The sequence below is a fragment of the Amblyomma mixtum genome, chromosome 7, assembly GCF_055824585.1.
Source record: "Amblyomma mixtum isolate Tamu chromosome 7, ASM5582458v1, whole genome shotgun sequence".
Lineage (NCBI taxonomy): Eukaryota > Metazoa > Arthropoda > Arachnida > Ixodida > Ixodidae > Amblyomma > Amblyomma mixtum.
Genome location: NC_143018.1, coordinates 57,143,662 through 57,162,723, shown reverse-complemented (window position 1 = coordinate 57,162,723; position 19,062 = coordinate 57,143,662). Strand labels below are relative to the sequence as shown.

The following is a 19,062-nucleotide window of genomic DNA, read 5'->3' as shown; positions in this document are numbered from 1 at the left end:
TCACTTAATTCTGTGAACCACTAGGCTGGAACCACTTAATAAGTGGTTCCAGCCTATCTCACACAACTTGCGTAATTAGTTGCTCAATACCGCGAATAATCAGCACTGAACGTTCCCTTGAAAGGTATGGTAATGTAAATCAAGGCTGCTTGAGATGTCAGTCTCACTTTTTCGGTGCGGAATCCCCCCACCTAAATTTGTACTTATGCAGGTGCGGGCTCCCTACGACAAAAAATTGTGACACGTGCGATGAAGTTGAATGAACAGAACCTTTTCTTCTCTCTGGCCGGCAGTTCGCACTTCAGAGAAAAACTTGTCTGGAGGTCCCTCTATCAAGGTCTGGGCTCCCTGTGTCACTCCCACTTTTTGTTGCGGAAGCGACACTACGCTATGTGTGAGTAATTTCGAGGAGCCCCAGAAAGCCCCAACTGTATGAATTAAACTTTCCCCCTTAACTATAGATTGATGAACTGTGTTCGAACCGAGCGTGGCCCGGTGTGGAATTCCTGCGCCTTCATAACTCTCCTCCAGAAGAGCGACGGAATTGTGCCGATGTCGCATGGTGTGGGCGGGGACTCAAGGAGGGCCCACTGTTCATTGGGCACTGTTGAAGTAACCAGATTCTCTAGGTAATAATCAGGGGATGATGGGCCCTGTTCATCGAGCCGGATCGCATGTTTTTGAGTGCTTCTCACTTCCGTTTTCAGTTCATCGAGCCGGATCGCATGTTTTTGAGTGCTTCTCACTTCCGTTTTCAGTTCATCGAGCCGGATCGCATGTTTTTGAGTGCTTCTCACTTCCGTTTTCAGTTCATCGAGCCGGATCGCATGTTTTTGAGTGCTTCTCACTTCCGTTTTCAGTTCATCGAGCCGGATGGCATGTTTTTGAGTGCTTCTCACTTCCGTTTTCAGTAGCTTCGTAGTACTAGTTCGAACCGGTACTTGCGGACCTGAACATGGGCCAGAGGCTTTCCAAGGGGCACATGCCTAACAGAGGCTACCGGCAGCGCAGCAACGAGACCGAACATGTCTGTGGTTGGCCGTTTGCTTCCCCACATTCTATCGCTTTCGTCACTGTTGCGGTCACGGGAAAATGAAATAAAACGACATTAATTGCCATAAAATATGGCCCAGGTCGGCCACGTCTGACAGATCAACCTTGGTTCCTAAATATTTCTGAACACAGCCCCTGTTTTTCAGTTTTTTTTTATTTGTTTCTTTATTTATCATTCACAGCTTAGCCCGCGCTATCAGTTCGCGCTCCGTTAGCAGCCAAATATTGGTTGCTTCGCTAGGATAATTGAACCGAAATATAATCGCGATCGATTTTACGAAAAAAAGAAATTCACATTCGCGTAATGCGACAAGAATTTCAGCGTGAGCTGAAAAGGTCGTGATGCCGTGCAAAGAGGCAGTGTGGGTCATGTATATGTGTCAGGCACTCAGTTATGAGCAAGGGATCTAATGCGATATATTGCATATTGAAACTAGTCAGCTGCATGGCCAATTACTGTGATCAGTTGTGAACAGTGGGTTCTTACAAAAACTGGTTTTTGAGGAAAGAAATGGCGCAGTAATTGTCTCACATTTCGGTCGACACCCGAACCGTGCCGTAAGGTTAAGGAGGACGGCGGGAGTGAAAGAAGAAAGGTGGTGGTGGTGGTGAAAACATTTGGAAGGGACAGGAGGTGCGTTTGGATCAGCCCGTAAGGGACCGATCCTTACAAGCACTAGGTGGAGGTTCCTAGTGTGGGACCCCAGTGGCGGTGGCCGCCGCCCGGGCGCGCCCGACTAAGGCTTGTTGGGCCTGTAAGTCGTGGCAGCCGAGCAGGGTTGCCTCCCAGTCCTCCCGAGTTGGGTTGGGGATGGGGGGAATAGCCGGGTTTTAGGGGCAGGCCCACACAATGTGATAGGTGTCCGAAGATACCGCTCTACAGTGCGGGCAGCTGCCGTTAAAGGAGGGGTCAATTTTTTTTAGTGTTGCCGGGCACATCAATGCATTGGTGAGAAGGCAGAGAAGGAGCCGCTCATCCGCCTTCTTTAGGCCTTTACATAGGTGAGGGTAAAGGCGATGACTTTCTTGTTAATAGGTTGTAATATCTTTGAATGTATACACCAGATTAAAATCGGGTTCCTGATCGGGTGGGGAGGATAAAACAGCCTGGTGAGAGGGTGGGCGGGCGGCTGCATCTGTTGCTTCGTTTCCTGCCAACCACAGATGAGCAGGGGCCCATATAAGGTAACGGTGTGCCGGGTCCGTATCCCGTATGCAATTTTGGTATATTCGATAGGCTAGGAAGGGAGTACAGCCTTGTTCGACGTGCCGACGGGCCCCTCGCGAGTCGCTGATTATGTATTTTGAATCGGAATGTGAGGCCGCGAGAGGAATGGCGACGTCGTCTGCTTGTGTTGCGCTGCGGGCTCTGAAGGTGAGGCCGTGCCGTAGTTGAGAGCTCCGGAATAATTTCGACCACCCCGGGGATCTTTGACGTGCACTGACATCGCACAGCATACGGGTGCCTTTTGCGTTTCGCCTCCATCGAAACGCGGACACGCATTAAGGGATGGGAGGAAGGTGGGAGTGAAAGAAGAAAGAGAGAAGGAGGGCCTATATTGGAGGGCTCCGGGAGAGATAGAGAGAGAGGGAGAACTGTAATAGAACGAAGGAAATCGGGGCACGCGGGCCCCTGGGTCCGAGCACGACCTCTTTGCACTCAAATATTTGCGTACCTAAGGTGTATAACACTAGCGGCCCGGCCAGTGGCGATGGACTACGGGGTGATTTCTACCACCTGGGGATCATTAACGTGCACTGACATCGCACAGCATACGGGCGCCTTTGTGTTTCGCATCATCGAAACGCAGCCGCCGAAGCCGGGATCTAACTATGGAGCTCCGGCTTAGTAAGCGAGCGCCCTAAACACTGAGCTACCGCGGCGGATAATTCACACTTCTGACCGGCTGGTTATGCGGCTGATGATGGTGACGTGAGGATAGAAGCATTTCCTTTCAAACGAAGCCAGTCTCCACGCAAGGCTTTAACAGGTGGCGCTGTTGAATTTAGGCACGCGTTTGCAATAGTTCGAAGGACTCACTCGTATCCAAAAATTACAGAGGGCACTTGAGACTATTGACATGCTGTCTTTTTTTGATACAGCAAGACATCCACTGTAATCAACTCCTAATGCACGCGAAGTCCCTAATCTAGCTTAATCTAACGTAATCCTCTCTTAATCCAGCGCCCAACACCAAACCCACACTTAATCTTGCGAAAATCCACCGGAATCAACCGTTATCTAACTTGATCCATCCTGCTGCAACTTAATCCTGCGTAATCCACTTTTAATTTACCGGAGTCCGCCAAAATCCAACCCTAATATATCAGAATTCATTGTGATCGAACTTATTCCACCCTACTGCATCTTAATATCATGCAATGAATTAAGTCGAAACTTAACTCCATGTTGGTCTTAATAGATGCAGATACGAGAGGCCACGGAGTTTGCCTCCCTGGTGTAATGGCGTGCTAATGAAGAGGTCGCGTACCTCGATGTAGCAGGCGGGCGTCGATTGCACGAGGTGCACAGGAGGAGGATATCTGATGCCCTTTTGAGACAACCGGTTTGCTTCCGCCATGAACGCTTCCTGTTTCCGGAACCGGCAGTGGGCGTTGACATAGCACAGGTCGCAGCCAGACAGAAAGGCAACGGTGTCATTGCTGTAGGCCCTCGTCTGCGATGGAAAGCGTCACAGCTGTCGGCAGGCATGAGACAACAGTACGCTCCCCTCTTGGAGAGTACCCAAGCTTTGTGTTCCATTTCCGATCGCAGAAATTGTTAGATCTGACATCGTGAAGAGAATTTGTTTCTGAAATAGAGGACCCTCAACTCTGGAGAATGGTTCGCGTTCATTATTAAAGGAAATTGTTGTTTCAGCCCTATGGCTTTATTGTTTCTTGAATAAACAGCGCGAACGAAGACGAGCACTAAAGACAAGGAAACGGACGACACAGCGCTGACTAACAACTGAGCAAGTTAGCACTTTGTTGAGAGCAAGTCCTCAGTTGTTAGTCAGCGCTGTGTCGTCCGTTTCCTTGTCTTTTGTGCTCGTCTTCGTTCGCGCTGTTTATTCAAGATGCTTAACCAACTAGCCCGCCAAAACGTGTCAACGCAACCTATGGCTTTAATAAAAGTCTGCTGTTTCTTCCAAGTTTGTGCCTCACGCTACCTGCTGATCGTAAAAGTAGGGTATGCCTAGGCGCTTAGCACAACCCCTCCGGGTAATGGGAAGGCCGCCATTTTGGTTCCAGGTTGTAATTGGTTACAATGCATAATTTCTGTACATCACTCTTACATGTGCTCTTATGCACGTGTCGGTTGACGCTTGCGGCATTTAATGCTACGTCACTTAGGCAATAGGCGAACACCGGTTACGCTGAACGAAATTTAAATAATAAAATAAACGAAGCTAAAGGGACCCTGAAATGATTTCGACGGGCATATTCTAGTGCAACAGATCTGTAGAGGTGGTCTTCGCGGGTGTTCGGCTCAAGTTTGAAAGCTCTACGTGCACCTTATAATTATTGTAATAAAGAGAGTTGGGGTTTGCTGCCCCAGCGGCTAGCGCCGACGAAGGAGACGAAGAAGATAGAAGACGAAGCTGACGAAGCGAGGTACAAACAGACGAGAGGTGTTCCGCAGGGAGCTGTCCTTTCGCCTGTGCTGTTCAATATTCTCATGAGCTCCATTCCTCTCCACCACCATGTTCGCACTTACGTCTATGCGGACGACATAGCATTTTTTGCGGCTGCGCCTGATATACATTCCCTCTATGATCAGTTGCAATCATATTTGAGTTCTCTTGAGCTCTGGTTGAGCAGTTTACACCTCTCATTAAATGTTAACAAGTGTGCCGTCCTTGTTTTTCCTCTACAGGATCCTGTCGTGCTCTCTCTTTCATGCAAATTTCAACCAATTCCTCAAGTTCAATCCCTAAAATACCTGGGCGTCATTTATGATGACAAACTCACCTGGCGGCCTCACATTGACCATGTTGCTGTAAAAGGGACTCGTGCCGCAGGCATGTTACGGAGGTTATGTAGTCACAGGTACGGCATGCGCAGGGATACGCTCCTAATGATTTACGTATTGTATGTTAGGCCAATTTTAGAATTTGGCTCTGTGTTGTTTTCGGGCTCGGCTTCATACAAACTTCGTCCTCTCATCCTTTTGGAGAGGGAGGTGCTTCGGATGTGCCTTGCCGTCCCCAAATTCGTGGCTACCAATGTGCTGTACCTTGAGGCCCGCATTCCTCCTCTGTTAACCCGATTTCACTTTCTAACTGTGCAGACTTTCCTCAAAATCTTTGAATCCCATTTTCACCGTTCGCAAAGCATTTTCTGTTGCCAGCCGACCTCCTTTTTTGGTGTCCACTGGCCTCGTTTTCATACCCCACAGGTTGTGTTCGTGCAAAGGCTGCTTGAGCCTTTAAACGTGCAGATTTACAACATCCTTCCAGCATTAAGCAGTGGGTCCTCTGTCCACATTGTTTTCGACAACATTTTTCCTCAAAACGCGGAACTTTTACCACCCCGTATTTTAAATGGTCTATTAGAGGATCATTTAAGGTCTCTCCCTACAAAAATTGCAATAGCAACCGATGCCTCTCAGTGCAACGAAAAGGCACGGGTGAGAATTTACTGTCCGAGTTTAGACTGGTCCTTTTCGCTGCGCCTTCCGGATTACACCCCTATTTTTGAAGCTGAGTTTCTGGCAGTAGTTCTTGCTCTGCGCAAGCTTGATCCTTCTATTTCTGCAGTGGCAGTCATTACCGATTCTTTATCTTTGTGTTCGTCCCTCGCGTCGCATGTTGACTGTCCCACTTTAAGCACTTTTTTATCGCTTCTTCCTTCGCATTTGAGCCTTGTTCACTTGATATGGGTACCCGGCCACAGCAGCGTGACTGTCAATGAGATCGCGGATAACCTTGCAAAGGCTTCCCTAGGAGGCCCTGTGTTGCCCATCATCCCGGCTACAGCGTATATCACAGCATCTAGGTTCCGGCGTCGAGCGTTATTAAGTGTGCAAGACACAACACTTTTAACATCGGTGGAATATCAGCATCTGAAATATTCATGGAGCAGGAAAATTTGTCCATCTCGGCAGCTAGAAGTATCTCTGACGAGGTTGCACTGCCGCATCCCCCCTCTAAATTTCTATCTGCACAGATCTGGTTTGGCGCTATCTCCCCTCTGTGCATTTTGCCGTGAGCCTGAATCTATCGATCATTTTTGGCTCCATTGTCGTCGTTTCACCTCTTTGAGAAGAAGACTGCTGGAGTTGCCCTTACAGCAACTTGGCCTCAGTTTGAGCAGCCCACACTTGCTATCATTTGGTGCCACCACACTTGGGTTCAGCCACAGGTCTGTTTGTGACGCTGTTCAAAATTTCTTGCTGGAATCTCATCGACTACCTTGCTAAAGCTTTCAGTATTTTCTTTTTATGCTTCATTTTTTTTCGAATTATTCTCTTTTCTCTCTTTCTCTCTCTCTCTCCAATCCAATCTCCTTTATATATATATATACATTATGATTATTATTATTATTATTATTATTATTTGTTTTTAGTTTTGTTGATTTTTTTTTTCATCCTCTCCGTGCCCTTTTTGTGGTAGACTCCCCCGGTGTTCCTCTCCCGTGTGCTTTCCTTTTGCCTTTACTACGTACAGGTGAATACCAACCTTTTCCACCCGATTCTTGGCCGATCCCCCAGAGTGGGTATGTGCCATTCTGTCGTAGGCTACAACAACAACAACAACAACATCGGGAGCGCGCTTGCGAACGCTGGCCAGCTGAGCAGCACCACTCGAACAAAGACCGGCCGTTCACACTAATTGTGCGAGTCGTCTCATTACACTTGGTGGAGGTGCTGCCTGCTCTTCCCTTGCTACGCCACGATGCCCAGGCTATCAGGCTCTACCACGACGACCGACTCCTCGGCCCAGCCCGTTCCCACCGCTGTCGTCTGTTCCGGTGCCATCCGTCAGCGCGACCCTGCGCTCTTCAGCGGCACGGACGATACCGACGTAGAAGATTGGTTGGCTTCCTACGAACGCGTGAGTGCTTACAACAAGTGGGATGACGTCGTTAAGCTCACGAACGTCATCTTCTACTTGACCGATGTCGCCAACTTGTGGTTCCGCAACCACGAAGCGGATTTTACTACCTGGGCGGCTCTAAAAACCAGCCTGACTGACGTCTTTGGCCGCCCCGCTGTCCGAAAACTTCGTGCCGAACAACATTTGCGCAGTCGTGCCCAGCAGAACGGCGAGAATTTCACCAGCTACATCGAGGACGTAGTTGACTTGTGTAAGCGGCTCAATCCATCTATGAGCGAAACTGACAAAATACGACACATTCTGAACGGCATTGAGGACGACGCATTTCAAATGCTGGTGTCAAAGGATCCTCAAACCGTCTCCGACGTAGTCTCTTCCGCAAACAGCGTCATGTCACCCGACGTGCAATTTGCCCAGACGACAGCCTTTCCAGCTTGGCGGTAGGCGGTCCTGCCCACGATCAGCCGACACTTCTTCAGCACATCAAGCAGTTTGTGCAGGAGGAGGTCGCTCGTTCGGGAGTGTCATATCGTTCACCGCACAAAGTCTTCGTACCATCCGCAGACCAACGGCATGACCGAGCGCTTTAACCGGACCCTCGGCGATATGATGGCCAAGTACATTTCTGCCGATCACTCAGACTGGGACCGCGTTCTACCTTTCGTTACCTACGCTTACAATTCTGCAACACAAGCCACTACTGGTTTTTCCCCGTATTTTCTTCTCTATGGCCGCGAGCCTTCCTCCATCATGGACACCATACTTCCTTACTGCCCCGATTCGTCCGAATTGACCACCGTCTCTCAAGCCGCTGCGTACGCCGAGGAATGCCGTCAACTGGCCCGTTCCTTTACTTCTCACGACCAGCAGCGTCAGAAAAGCGCCCGCGCCGCTTCCCCCGGTCTGCCGCCGTCTTATGTTCCTCAATCCTTGGTTTAGCTTTGGGTGCCCTCCTCCAGCGCGGGGCAGTCTACAAAACTGCTGAGCAAATACCAAGGCCCCTATCGCGTTGCTCAGCAGACATCCCCCGTTAACTACCTGATCGAGCCCCTCACGCCTTCGTCTGACAATCGCCGCCGCGGCCGTTAAATTGTGCACCAAGACCGCCTGAAGCCCTACTACGACCCAGCTATCGTCTCGAGCCCTTAGGACGCCAGGATGGCGCCTTTTCACCCCGGGGGTATTGTAATATAGAGAGATGGGGTTTGCTGCCCCAGCGGCTAGCGCCGTTGACACTAATTGTGCGAGTCGTCTCATTACATTATAAATAATTCTTAAGAATCACTGCTCGCAGTAACTCGCAACCGATTAGGGGACGCAACTTACCGTGTGTCCCCTCATGACTTCAGTGGGTAGAAGCGGCAGCCTTCAAGCTCGCCCCATCTTACCACTGACGTCATCGGAGAAGGGAACACTTGGTGAGGTGCACGCCCTAATCGATTGAGAGCTACTGCGAGCGGCGATTTTTAACAATTATTCCTAATTGTAGGGTGCACGTAGAACTTTCAAATTTGAACCGAACATCCACAACGACCACCTCTAGACATCTGCTGCACTAGAATATGCCCGTCAAAATCATTTCAGGGTCCCTGTAATGCCAGCTTATAATAAAGTTATGCAGGCAGGGATATATTCTATCCTTTTGAGGCTATTCCTCCTTTACATGAAAATTCGAAAACAGCGATAGACCGTAAAGCCGAGAAGGAAAGAAACGAATACAGCACTGATATTTTAACTTTTTTTTTTTGAACGCAGCTTTTAACTTTCCTCGAAATGAGCCAACTAGCCGGCTAGAACTCTGTGATTGGGATAGTAAATTCTAGCGAACTTGGCTTTGAAAGAAATAATTTTGAAAACTAGTCATTACGGCGTCCCCAGCGTGACAGCACGCCTGTGATGTGTTCATAAGATGTAGTTTCAAAGCTGTTTCTGATATTTGTGCCCATTTCGGTGTCAAACTGTAGTAGTTGCGATCGGCATTTAAACCGCTAACTTCTGAAAAATTTAAATAAGAAAGCGGTACTGAGATTGAACGGAAGTGTCGCTGCGTTGAACATGTTTTTTCGCGGTTCCTACGCTTAGCGAATCAAGGATGTGCTAGAAATGTAATTCGCACATGTTGCATTACTTTCATATTAATTTCATGTTATGTCATCCCTATACTTAAGTAAAAAGGAATGCTCTAAGTATACAGGGAGTAATTTCTGAAGAATTCTTAGAAGTATATCAAGAGTACAACGTTTGCTAGCATGCACTTAATATATAGATTCAGTGCATTAAAATATATTGCACCCGATAAATGCACCCAAACGCAGCTTAGTGGTGGTGGTGGATTACATCTCTAGACCCAGGTACGGGGAGATAAAAAGTGTTAGCACAATTTTGTTACCTGATGTTGAGCGTAGACGAGAAGCAGAGATGGGGTTGTCTCCCCCGTTACCAGATATGGTTTCTGCGTAAGAAACAAGGTCAGCATAGCATTCCCACGGCAATGACCAAACACTAGCTCAATAAACATTGAAGCATGCTGTCTGCTTTGACATTAACGGTCAGGCGCCTTTAGCTTGTTTTCGGTGTTCTTTTCAAAGCGCAGCGTCTGTCTGTTACCAAAAATTTGTTTCACTTGAAAAAAAAATTTGACGGGACGTTTAAGCTCCGTATAAGGGCATATACGATAGCGTTAATAGCTTAATACTCATACAAGTATACGAGGAACTGGTAATTTTCAACTCTACAGTAAGGTTAAGCGATGCGTCACTGCCCTAAGATGGCAGGCGCTAGCACCGGTGGACCTTATGCGTCCTAGTGTGCCTTTCCCAAGCAATTCCTCGCAACTAATTAATTTAACTGCCACCTGCCACAATTGGCAGGTTGTGATGACGTCAGAAGGTCACGTGATGTACGTGACCCGCCTAGGTTTCTTCTCCGGGGATTTTTGTGCCTTTCCCAAGCAACCCCTCGCATCTGATTAATGTAACTGCCACCTGCCACAGTGGGCAGGTTCTGATGACGTCACAAGGTCACGTGATATACGTGACCCGCCTAGGTTCCTTCTCTAGGAATTTTTCGCTCACAGCGCCGCTGACGATGCCGCCGACGGACTTTAAACAAAACGTGAACCTCTACACTGGCGTGCTAAAATTAAAGTAGAAAATTGAGGGGGAGCTTAAAAGTAATCAGCTACAGTAATTTCCGTAGCTGAGAAGTGGCAATGCGTAGTCATCGCGTGCACATAAGTACAAGAGAACTCAGGGACTCCTGAAGGGTTCATCCCGCGGAAGCGACATGCGATCGCAGAGGCAGGGTTTGTTGAAAGGCCAATTCAAGTACACGCGGAAAGAATGCTTTTTTGAAAGAAAGAAAGTATTTTTATTTAGCATAAAACATGAAATACAAAGAGACAATTTCAGGGACCCAACAAAATTTGTTTAAGGGTCCCGAAAACATTAGAACGAAAAATCTAATGTGGACGTCCAGAGCCTAGTAAAACCATCTCTTGCGTGTATGCACCTAGCACGAGCGTTCAGTACCGCGGTGCTGCCCGCTCATCGTCGTCTTCTACGTAGCACTAATACAGAGGTTCTGACCCGAGCAAAATCGTCTTTTGCGTGTCGACTAAAAAAAGAGACAGAAAATTGAATCAGTTATCATGCGTGTGCCTCAGTTCAGTCATTCATTCATGAAAAATCAGTAAAAGTAGTTTTTTCTGCAAAAAAAAAAGAGAGGTCGTGCTTTCGCTCTGAATCGAATGTTGTGGACATTCTCTGTCATATTTTTTTCCGAATTATTCCCAAACCAGATCTCTGAACATCTCTTCTACACACAGGTGAATTATAGCAAAAAGATCGTGCCTTCTTGCCTGACACCCTTCCTGATTAGTACTTTATTAATTCACTTTGTTTAACTGCTATTGGCACTTATCGGGTACCTTTGCATACACCTCTTCTACACCGTCGTTACGCAAAACTTGCATGGCTACTGAGGTTTCGACTGCGTAGAATTCCTTCTAGTAATTTATGAAGGCTATAATTAGGGTTTGGCAGTATTCTGCGGATTTTTATATTCCCCGATTCGTGCTATGATTGTGGTCGTTTGGGTAGTAGTCTTTATTAAAGTCAGCGTGGTTCTTTGGTAGGCTGAAATATAAGATTGCTGCAAAATTTTAGCAAACATGTTTTTTTAACAACGGACAGCAAGCTGATCAGTTTGTGGTTACTCAATCTCTTGCGGTCCCCTTTCCTGTGGATTAAGGTTTTAGCGTTTCTTCAAGATTGCGGTACGCTCGAGGACGTGAGATACCGTGTGTACAGAGTTTTTCTAGTCGAATGACTTGTTGTCCTTCATAAATTACATTGCTTTTAAAGTTTTCCATTGTTCCTAGTCCTTTACCTAAGGGAAGTCCAGCATACTGACAACACTGGCTTTCTCATCAGCATCGGGGCGATTTCGGCTGCTGTAAAGATCTGTTTTGAAATGTTCGGGAACTAGTATCTTATCCATATTACTAATTAAACTCACTTTCCTTTCCATCGAGGCGTACACCTCATTTTCACAAATGACGAATTTCCTCCTTACCACTTTTTTATGCTAGCTACTGTGTTCAGAGACTGCTTCATCTTCTTCATATTATACTTTCTTATGCAGTTTACCTTACGCTTATTCATAGCTTTGACAATTTTGCCAGTGGTATCCTATATATGGGGTTGGATGCTTTCATACCTAGGTGTTCCTTAATGAAGTCGTGTCTTTCACTTTGTTTGAGAGCTCGCCAGTATGGGAAAAACGTAGCCCAAAAAAGACAACGACTCAGAAAGACAAACACCCACAGCGCTATGCTTTGTAGCTATCCTAAACCCTACTTCTTTTGCGCACGCTGATTTTATGTTTGTGAGATTATCATTATTATTTTTAACATTAAGGCGATCGTACTGTGTTAAAGTGGAATACCTTTTCTCTGGTGACAACTTGAATTCCTCAACCCTCCCTCTTACCGTTAACTGGTTGATGCGAGCCTTCCTGACGATTCACTGTTCTTCTGTGCTCAAATCTACGCATACTCGCTCTCCCACCGTTCTATGGTCAGAATAACTCACCTGGCCAAACACCTCAACATCCTGCACTGTGCTGAGATTCGCGCACAATATAAAGTCTGTTTAATTTTTATTCTCGTCGTCTGGGTCTTCCAAGTGCACTTCCGGTACTCCCGTTAGAGGAAAACGATATTTTTGATCCCTAAATCGCACCGCTGTTACTGCCAGTTCGCACACAGATTGTATCGTCTATCGCTCAAATGTCGCTACTTGTGCGTGGTCGGCAGGGTTATCAGCTTACTTCCGTATCCGGGCACTCTTCAGGATCGAAGCTTATGCCATCGGGATTCACGTACGAATTTTCCGGAACCCAGGCGAAGATGCCCTTGCTCTCACCACCTGCATCAACAATAACGCGTGACACGTGTTTCATCCGGCAACAGTGGACGTCGGTTTGGTCGATTACAATGGGCGGACCACTTTTAGGAATGCGGATTTCTAAACTATAGAGTTTAGAGAGTATAGAGTATATAGAGTATAGATAGAAGGTGTCTAGATTTATATAGACCACCTGGAGTTCTTGAAACATTGCTGAAAGAGTACGACTCAGCGGCGTTTTTGTATTTCGCCTGCGCCGCAATACGGCCGGCGCTGCCGGGATTTGAAAAATGGCTGCACAGGGAAAACTTTTTTGTATTTACGGTTGCATCATGTAAGAAGACACGTACAAGCGCAAAAAACACGGACAAAGAAAGACTTGGACAACACGAGCGCTTACTTCTAACTGAAGATTTATTGACACACATAGCGCATAATCAATAAACCTTCAGTTGGAAGTAAGCGCTCGTGTTGTCCAAGTCTTTCTTCGTCCGTGTTTTTTGCGCTTGTACGTGTCTGCTATCCACCAAATAGGCCAAAGGTCTGTGCTTTCGAGCATCATGTAAGCAGGAGATCGTCTATCGGGTAGTGAAACTTAGTGACATCGCCACTGCTCTATCACAATATCCACAGCAAAGTAAAAATAGAGTCCGTGCTTTCTAGACGAGAACGTCCTCATGATCCAGATGTGCATAAAACACAGTATCAAACATGACATATCTTCACTGCCAGCATTTTTATGCGACAGGCTACATGGCTTGATCACGTTGGCTGACTAATAGTGATGTCTTAGGATTTGAGGTTACGATAGAGCCACCAGAACTTAATAGAGACCTACCGTAAAATGCAGAAGACGCGCTCGCTGGACTGATTTGTATTAGAGAAGGGATAGGTCTCCAGACTCTCGGATCACGTGGAACACTTTCTGTGGCATCCGAGTACGACAGAGGACCAATAAGAACCGGATTAAAGAGAGCATAAAATTTTCTGTTGGCTGTTTTCATCAATAAAATCATCTCTGCTAGAGGTCTGCACACTGCAAAGCACACAGTGGCTGAGGTATTGATGGTTGTTACAGTTCCGAAACCTCACAGTGACAGAATATTTGAAAATGCGCCGCCTAGATGGGTATAACTTTCGAAGTGCGTAGACTGTAGCCATGTGTCGCAGTCGCATGAACTTGTCACGCCAGTCAAGATTTGCGAACAGGTCGCCTTGCAGCAATCAAGTTGTGCCTTGTTCGTTCCGAAATTGTCATTCTGAACTGTGTTAAAAATTTTTCAGAGTACCCAACCTGGCTATCGGCAATGATGATAAATAACTCATTTTTAGTCCTTAGCGTCTTTATCGCTCCGCAGAAGCAGCTACAAAAGAATGAGGCGATAACTTGGAGAAACCACCTGCTGAAGCAAATGCCGAGCTAACCACACCAGTTCCGGAACCTATTGTTTTTAGCTCCTACGTTTTTCTGCTTAGCCGCGGGTAGTCGCCAATGAGCTCATTGTTGAGAAGCTGGAACGGGGAGAGCTGCTCAAGTTCGCTACGCACAGGAGCTTTTTCGAGCAGACTTGCCGTATTTTCGGCTGTCGGCGTCCCACACGAACTCCATGCTATGCGATTTGCTCCACTTCTCTTTGATGTCCATTGATAGTCGGCCAAGAAATACGCTGCTGAATCCCATCTGGAAGGGGACAGGGAGGGAAGTCACGTGTTAGTCTATTCCTTACCGATGGCTAACAACATTTTTGAAACCGTTTCAGTCGTGTATGTTACATGCAACAAGGAGAGAGGATTGCAAATTTCGAAGAATACTGAGGGGGGTTATAGCCAAGTCATAGACGTAATCTGGCGCTCTGCTCAATTTTTCTCCTTCTTTTATATACCAGGTGTTACACCTAAGACGTTGCACAAATCTTAAGCATTGGCTTTTGGAAAGAACAAAGAAAGATGCGCTGTAGCGGAGGGCCCCGGAATAATAGATCACCTGGGGAACTTTAGTGTACACCGACATCGCACTGTGCACGTGGTATTGAGAGCTATGTTTATTATAACATTACAAGATAAAAAAAATGACAACCCTGGAGAAGAGAGTCGCCATCGTGATGGTGTGCCCAAAGGGATCCGCCTGCCAGGCGACACTGGGCACCCCGCATTGTGGGCCGAACGTGTCATTGAGGAACCGCAGTCCCATCGTCATCTGGTCGATGATAGCCGTGTAGTGAGTGACAGCCTCGTCGTTTTGCACCCAGCCACCACCCACGAACTGAAGACGTCCTGCCCAAAAATGAAAAGAAAATTTATTGCTTGATTTGTAAGGTAACATTTTTCACATAAAGACAGGCGCCATATGCCAGGTTGCGCTACGTGAGGACGGGGGAGTCCGGATTTAATTTGACAACCTGCGAATCTTCAGCGTGCACTGGAAGGGGAGTATTATCGGCTCTGTTCCAACGAAAGCAACCACCGTGGCTGGTATTCGATCCCCGAGCTTCTGTTCGGAATTTAAAACTCCTTCATTTTGTGATGTTTTTCCGTTTTCTGTTGCTTGGCACAGCAGTTTGCCCACCTCTTTGTAATTTCATATGTTCGGTTCTTCTTCTATTTTGTTTTTTTTTAGTTATTGTGCTAGTGCAAGAAATTACTTGTTCGAGTAGAGCTGCGACAGCTTGCATCCTTTTCTTGAGTTTTCATTGTGGTTGTGATTGTCATGCGTTGTACTGTATTGCCCCTCCTGCTTGGGGCAGTTTTTCGCCAGGAGTATCAAAAATAGATAGAATAAGTAATAAATAAGTTATTAATAAATAAAAAAAACGAACAGTATGGCCACTGAGCATTTGATTTACACAATCAACAAAGAACATTGTTGAAGGAAAGTGCTGTGAAATAAATAGTTTATGCAATATGTATTGCACAATTCATCCTTAAAGAGCAACGCTTGGCAAGCAAAGTTGTTTCTTCTTTACTATAGCAACACGTTCGTGTGACAGTTTGTGCTGGTGTAGAATTTTACCTCCCGGAGTAATGAAAGGGAAACCTGAAAAGGCAGCTCGTTTTTTTGATAGAAAGAACGTTTACTATTTAGGGGCCGAAAGGCACGCACTTTTTACTTTCACAGTAAGAAGGGAATAGTAAGGACACATACAGCTGTGTGATAAACTATCTGTTATACATTGAATTTGTTGCCGCATTGTAAACAACTTTCGGGCACCGAAATCTACAGCATATTGGGTTTCCAGTGACAGGACTGACATGAAGAAAAAAGCAAAAAAAAGGAAACTATAAGAAAAGGGTTGGCGAAGAGCGCAAATGGCATTAGTAAATGCGCACAGTACATTGCAACCAATTTAGTATTTCTATCCCATTAGCAAAACTTCAGTGTTAGCTTTTTTTCTCTCTGAAGCTTCGAGTGGATGATGCACTAACTTAGCGTATGTGACACTGGCATCCCAGTCTTCATTTCCAACAGAGGCCTATCTTATGCAATTGTTTTAAGCTGAGTTCAACTGTTGCTTGTGCATTGTGATTATTTGATGCTGATGGGGCTATAACAGCCTGAGAAAGAAGCGCCCTGGTTGACTTGTCTCTGTCTAGTCTGCACATGCTTGGTTGACCAAACCATCGCCCCAAACATCTCAGAGCAGAAGACCCGATAAAGAGACCGGAGGAGGGGTATCACCTATTGGAATAATCGGTTGGTGGTCGGTGGATGTTTAAACCATTAGGCTATCGCTGCGATTATTAAGAAGTCTTTATTGCGAAAGCAACACTACTGGAGCCTAGCTCGGCTCGTCGCGTATGCTCGTCGCGGTGCGGCTACCAAACGACCTTGAGTCGCCGTTGCCTAGCAACCCGGGTAGCTATTCGGGTAGTAACTCGGGTAAGCTCGGGTAAGTTCGGACAAGCGTCGTGCCATCTGCGCGAGAGGTTCGGGAAAAGCAACGTGGGTCGCAAAATCACGATGGGTGGCTGTGGTATAGAAACAGCCACCTGCGCTGGTAGTGATATATGAGGACTCGCCGCCATCAATGAATCTTAAGTAGGAATTACCAATTCAGTATACATGGGCATTTACCAGCTAAAGAAATCATGCCACACCCCGAAGGCGGAGTTGAAGTGCCCTCTCCTATTGAAGAATGAAAACCTGTTTTCGCAGGTCTACTCGGTTTAACTACGTTAAACCCCTATCATTTTTTTTGTCCATCACGTGCACATATTACCAGGCGAAAAGCAGCCGCTGCAGTATGATCAAAGCAAGCGCAGGCCACAGCGCAGAGGTGAAAATGTGCGACACTCTTCTACCATACAATCGCAATTGCGAATACGAAGATTGCACAATGCAACACCGCCTCACCAGAAGAATCAGCATGGTTACATACCTGATTGGACAAAGTCTCGTACCGTGTTCTTGACGTCACTGGGCTGTTCATCCCACCAACGCGAAAAGTAGACGTTCTCGGCCGACACGAAACGCCGGTCTGGGTTCCGGCCCAGGGCGTCCAGCGAGGTGTTGTAGATCATGCGCACGTCTGCGCCGTATCGCCGTAAGTTTGTACTTTGCCGTTCCAGGAGCCATTTATCATTTCAATTCAAATCAAATATTTATTCGGTCTAACTGGCATGTCCTGTCCTCAAGAAAGTCAATTCGTTAGTTTTCCAACGAAAAGCATCACGGCGCAATTTTTTATACGCATAGAAAACATTTCTAAGAAACTCAAAAATGGTTAAAAGATATTAACACGCCACGATTTATGAAGTCAACAACCTGGTGATTGTGAAATCATTCTACGTTTCGATGATGCACATGACGCAAGAAATGCAGAAAAAAAAAATCGACATTAGTATCGGTGGCAAAATCTGTCGACATGAAAATAGCGGAAGACGTGCTACCAAGGTGACTCATTTTTCCAATATTTATTGCTTTTGCTAGCTGGCATGTAAAAACGCCCTATGGGCAAGATTAATAATCGTAAGTTCGCCTGGAAACAAGAAATTATAGGTAGCTTGAGAGAAAATTTTAGAAAAAGCTGCGAGTTAGCAATGCAGACAACTGTTTTAGAAAGCGGTCTAAACTGTTAACGATCCTAAAGAAAACGACCGGAATAAAGAGAAGAAAACAACATTGATGATCGGACTGATATCTGAAAAACATTCATTTATTCATTGTCGCCTGAAAATGCTATTTGAAGTGAGATGTGATCGGCTATGATGTACAGCTTTTGTCAGAAGTGACAGCTCAAGGGGCTTGGTTATAAGCCGTGTACTGAACGCTTGTAGCACACGTCGAAGTCCTTTATGAGGTGGTAAACGAATATTCCTGTCCCCATAAAGACATTTAGGTGCTGGCGGGGCATAATGAGCTGAATAGCATAACCAAGAAGTGAACAGCTTGAGCTCTATATTTTTTAGTTATTCTTTGAGCTTTCGGGGGTGGTCCATGGGAACAGTCATTCAGGTGTGGGTATTCCCCCTGTCTGTGTTCAGGAGGGAAGCGCCTGTGTTCACTGGCGAGCGCAAGGTTGCAGGCTCGACACCCGTCTACGGCGGCAGAATCAAACTGAAGACAAAGTACGAAATGTATAACGAGCACTGATGATGCAGATCTTTAGCATTAGTTCGGTTTAAAGCCTGTGAATTTTTCCTTCCACATTTTTTTGCCGTTTTTTTTCTGTACATTGTTATACTAGCACAAAGTGTTCGTCTGTGAAAATCGCTAGTCATATCTCGAAGCATATGTTTGTGCACGTTATTTGCTGTGTACTAACTCACTCTTGCCATAGAGCCCTGTTGCTGAAGTGTAATGACATAAAAAACGACCGAGTAAAAAAAAAATAAAGTACTACCAGTACTTATTTTACTTTTTGCATGACTTTTCATTTTGCCTCCAACCACTCCGCACATGCGTATTAATCGTTCACCTCTGCTTCTGCATACTTTAAGGCATATCAGTCGTCGTTCGCGAAAATAAACGTTCTTTGGGTGCCCATGCTAGCCCGCGTTGGTCAACAATAAACAGCCGAGCTTGTCGTTAGAATGCTAGAATGCAGCACTGGTATGCATTTTCAAAGCTGTCTGGCAGTTCCAGTGTCTATGGAAAAGAAGAGGCAAACACAGAAGTGATCGGCAAAGGCTGACTCACAGTTCTCGTATATCGTGTCCAGTGGCTCAATCCACCCGGCGTCCAGATGACTGTGACTGAGCACGTGCATATTGATGTGCCCCGGCTTGTGCTCGGGACAGCCCTGCACGGGAAAGTGGTCTGTACTTCTCGTGCGCGAAATCATGAAGCATTTACGAACGCGAGAGAAAAACGTCTCTAATGTTTAAGAAAGAATGCAAGAAGGATTTCTACAGAACCAGTGTTGACTTGACAGGCAATATTATTTTGTTCTCCTGTTCGACTGAATAATTAGCAGATAAGCGCGACCGAGTGGTCGCACTCACTTCCGTTCTGTTGTCACTGTTAAATATTCGCGCTGCTCAGGTCTTGCAAGGTACTGGATTGGTGCAAACCACCGAAGACACTAGATGACGAATGAAGC

At 46.3% G+C, this 19,062-nt stretch overlaps 1 protein-coding gene across 1 annotated transcript; it reads right to left on the bottom strand.

Moving 5' to 3' along the window:
• Positions 1-907: 907 nt before the first annotated feature.
• LOC149336147 (lysosomal alpha-mannosidase-like) lies at positions 908-18,804 on the bottom strand. The gene is made up of 7 exons (XM_089554088.1): positions 18,660-18,804; positions 16,900-17,049; positions 14,601-14,797; positions 14,072-14,204; positions 12,447-12,544; positions 3,546-3,731; positions 908-949 (listed from the first exon to the last, which is right to left on the bottom strand). Exons 1-7 carry the CDS (start codon positions 18,802-18,804, stop codon positions 908-910), a joined length of 951 nt encoding a protein of 316 aa, XP_089410214.1.
• Positions 18,805-19,062: the final 258 nt, after the last annotated feature.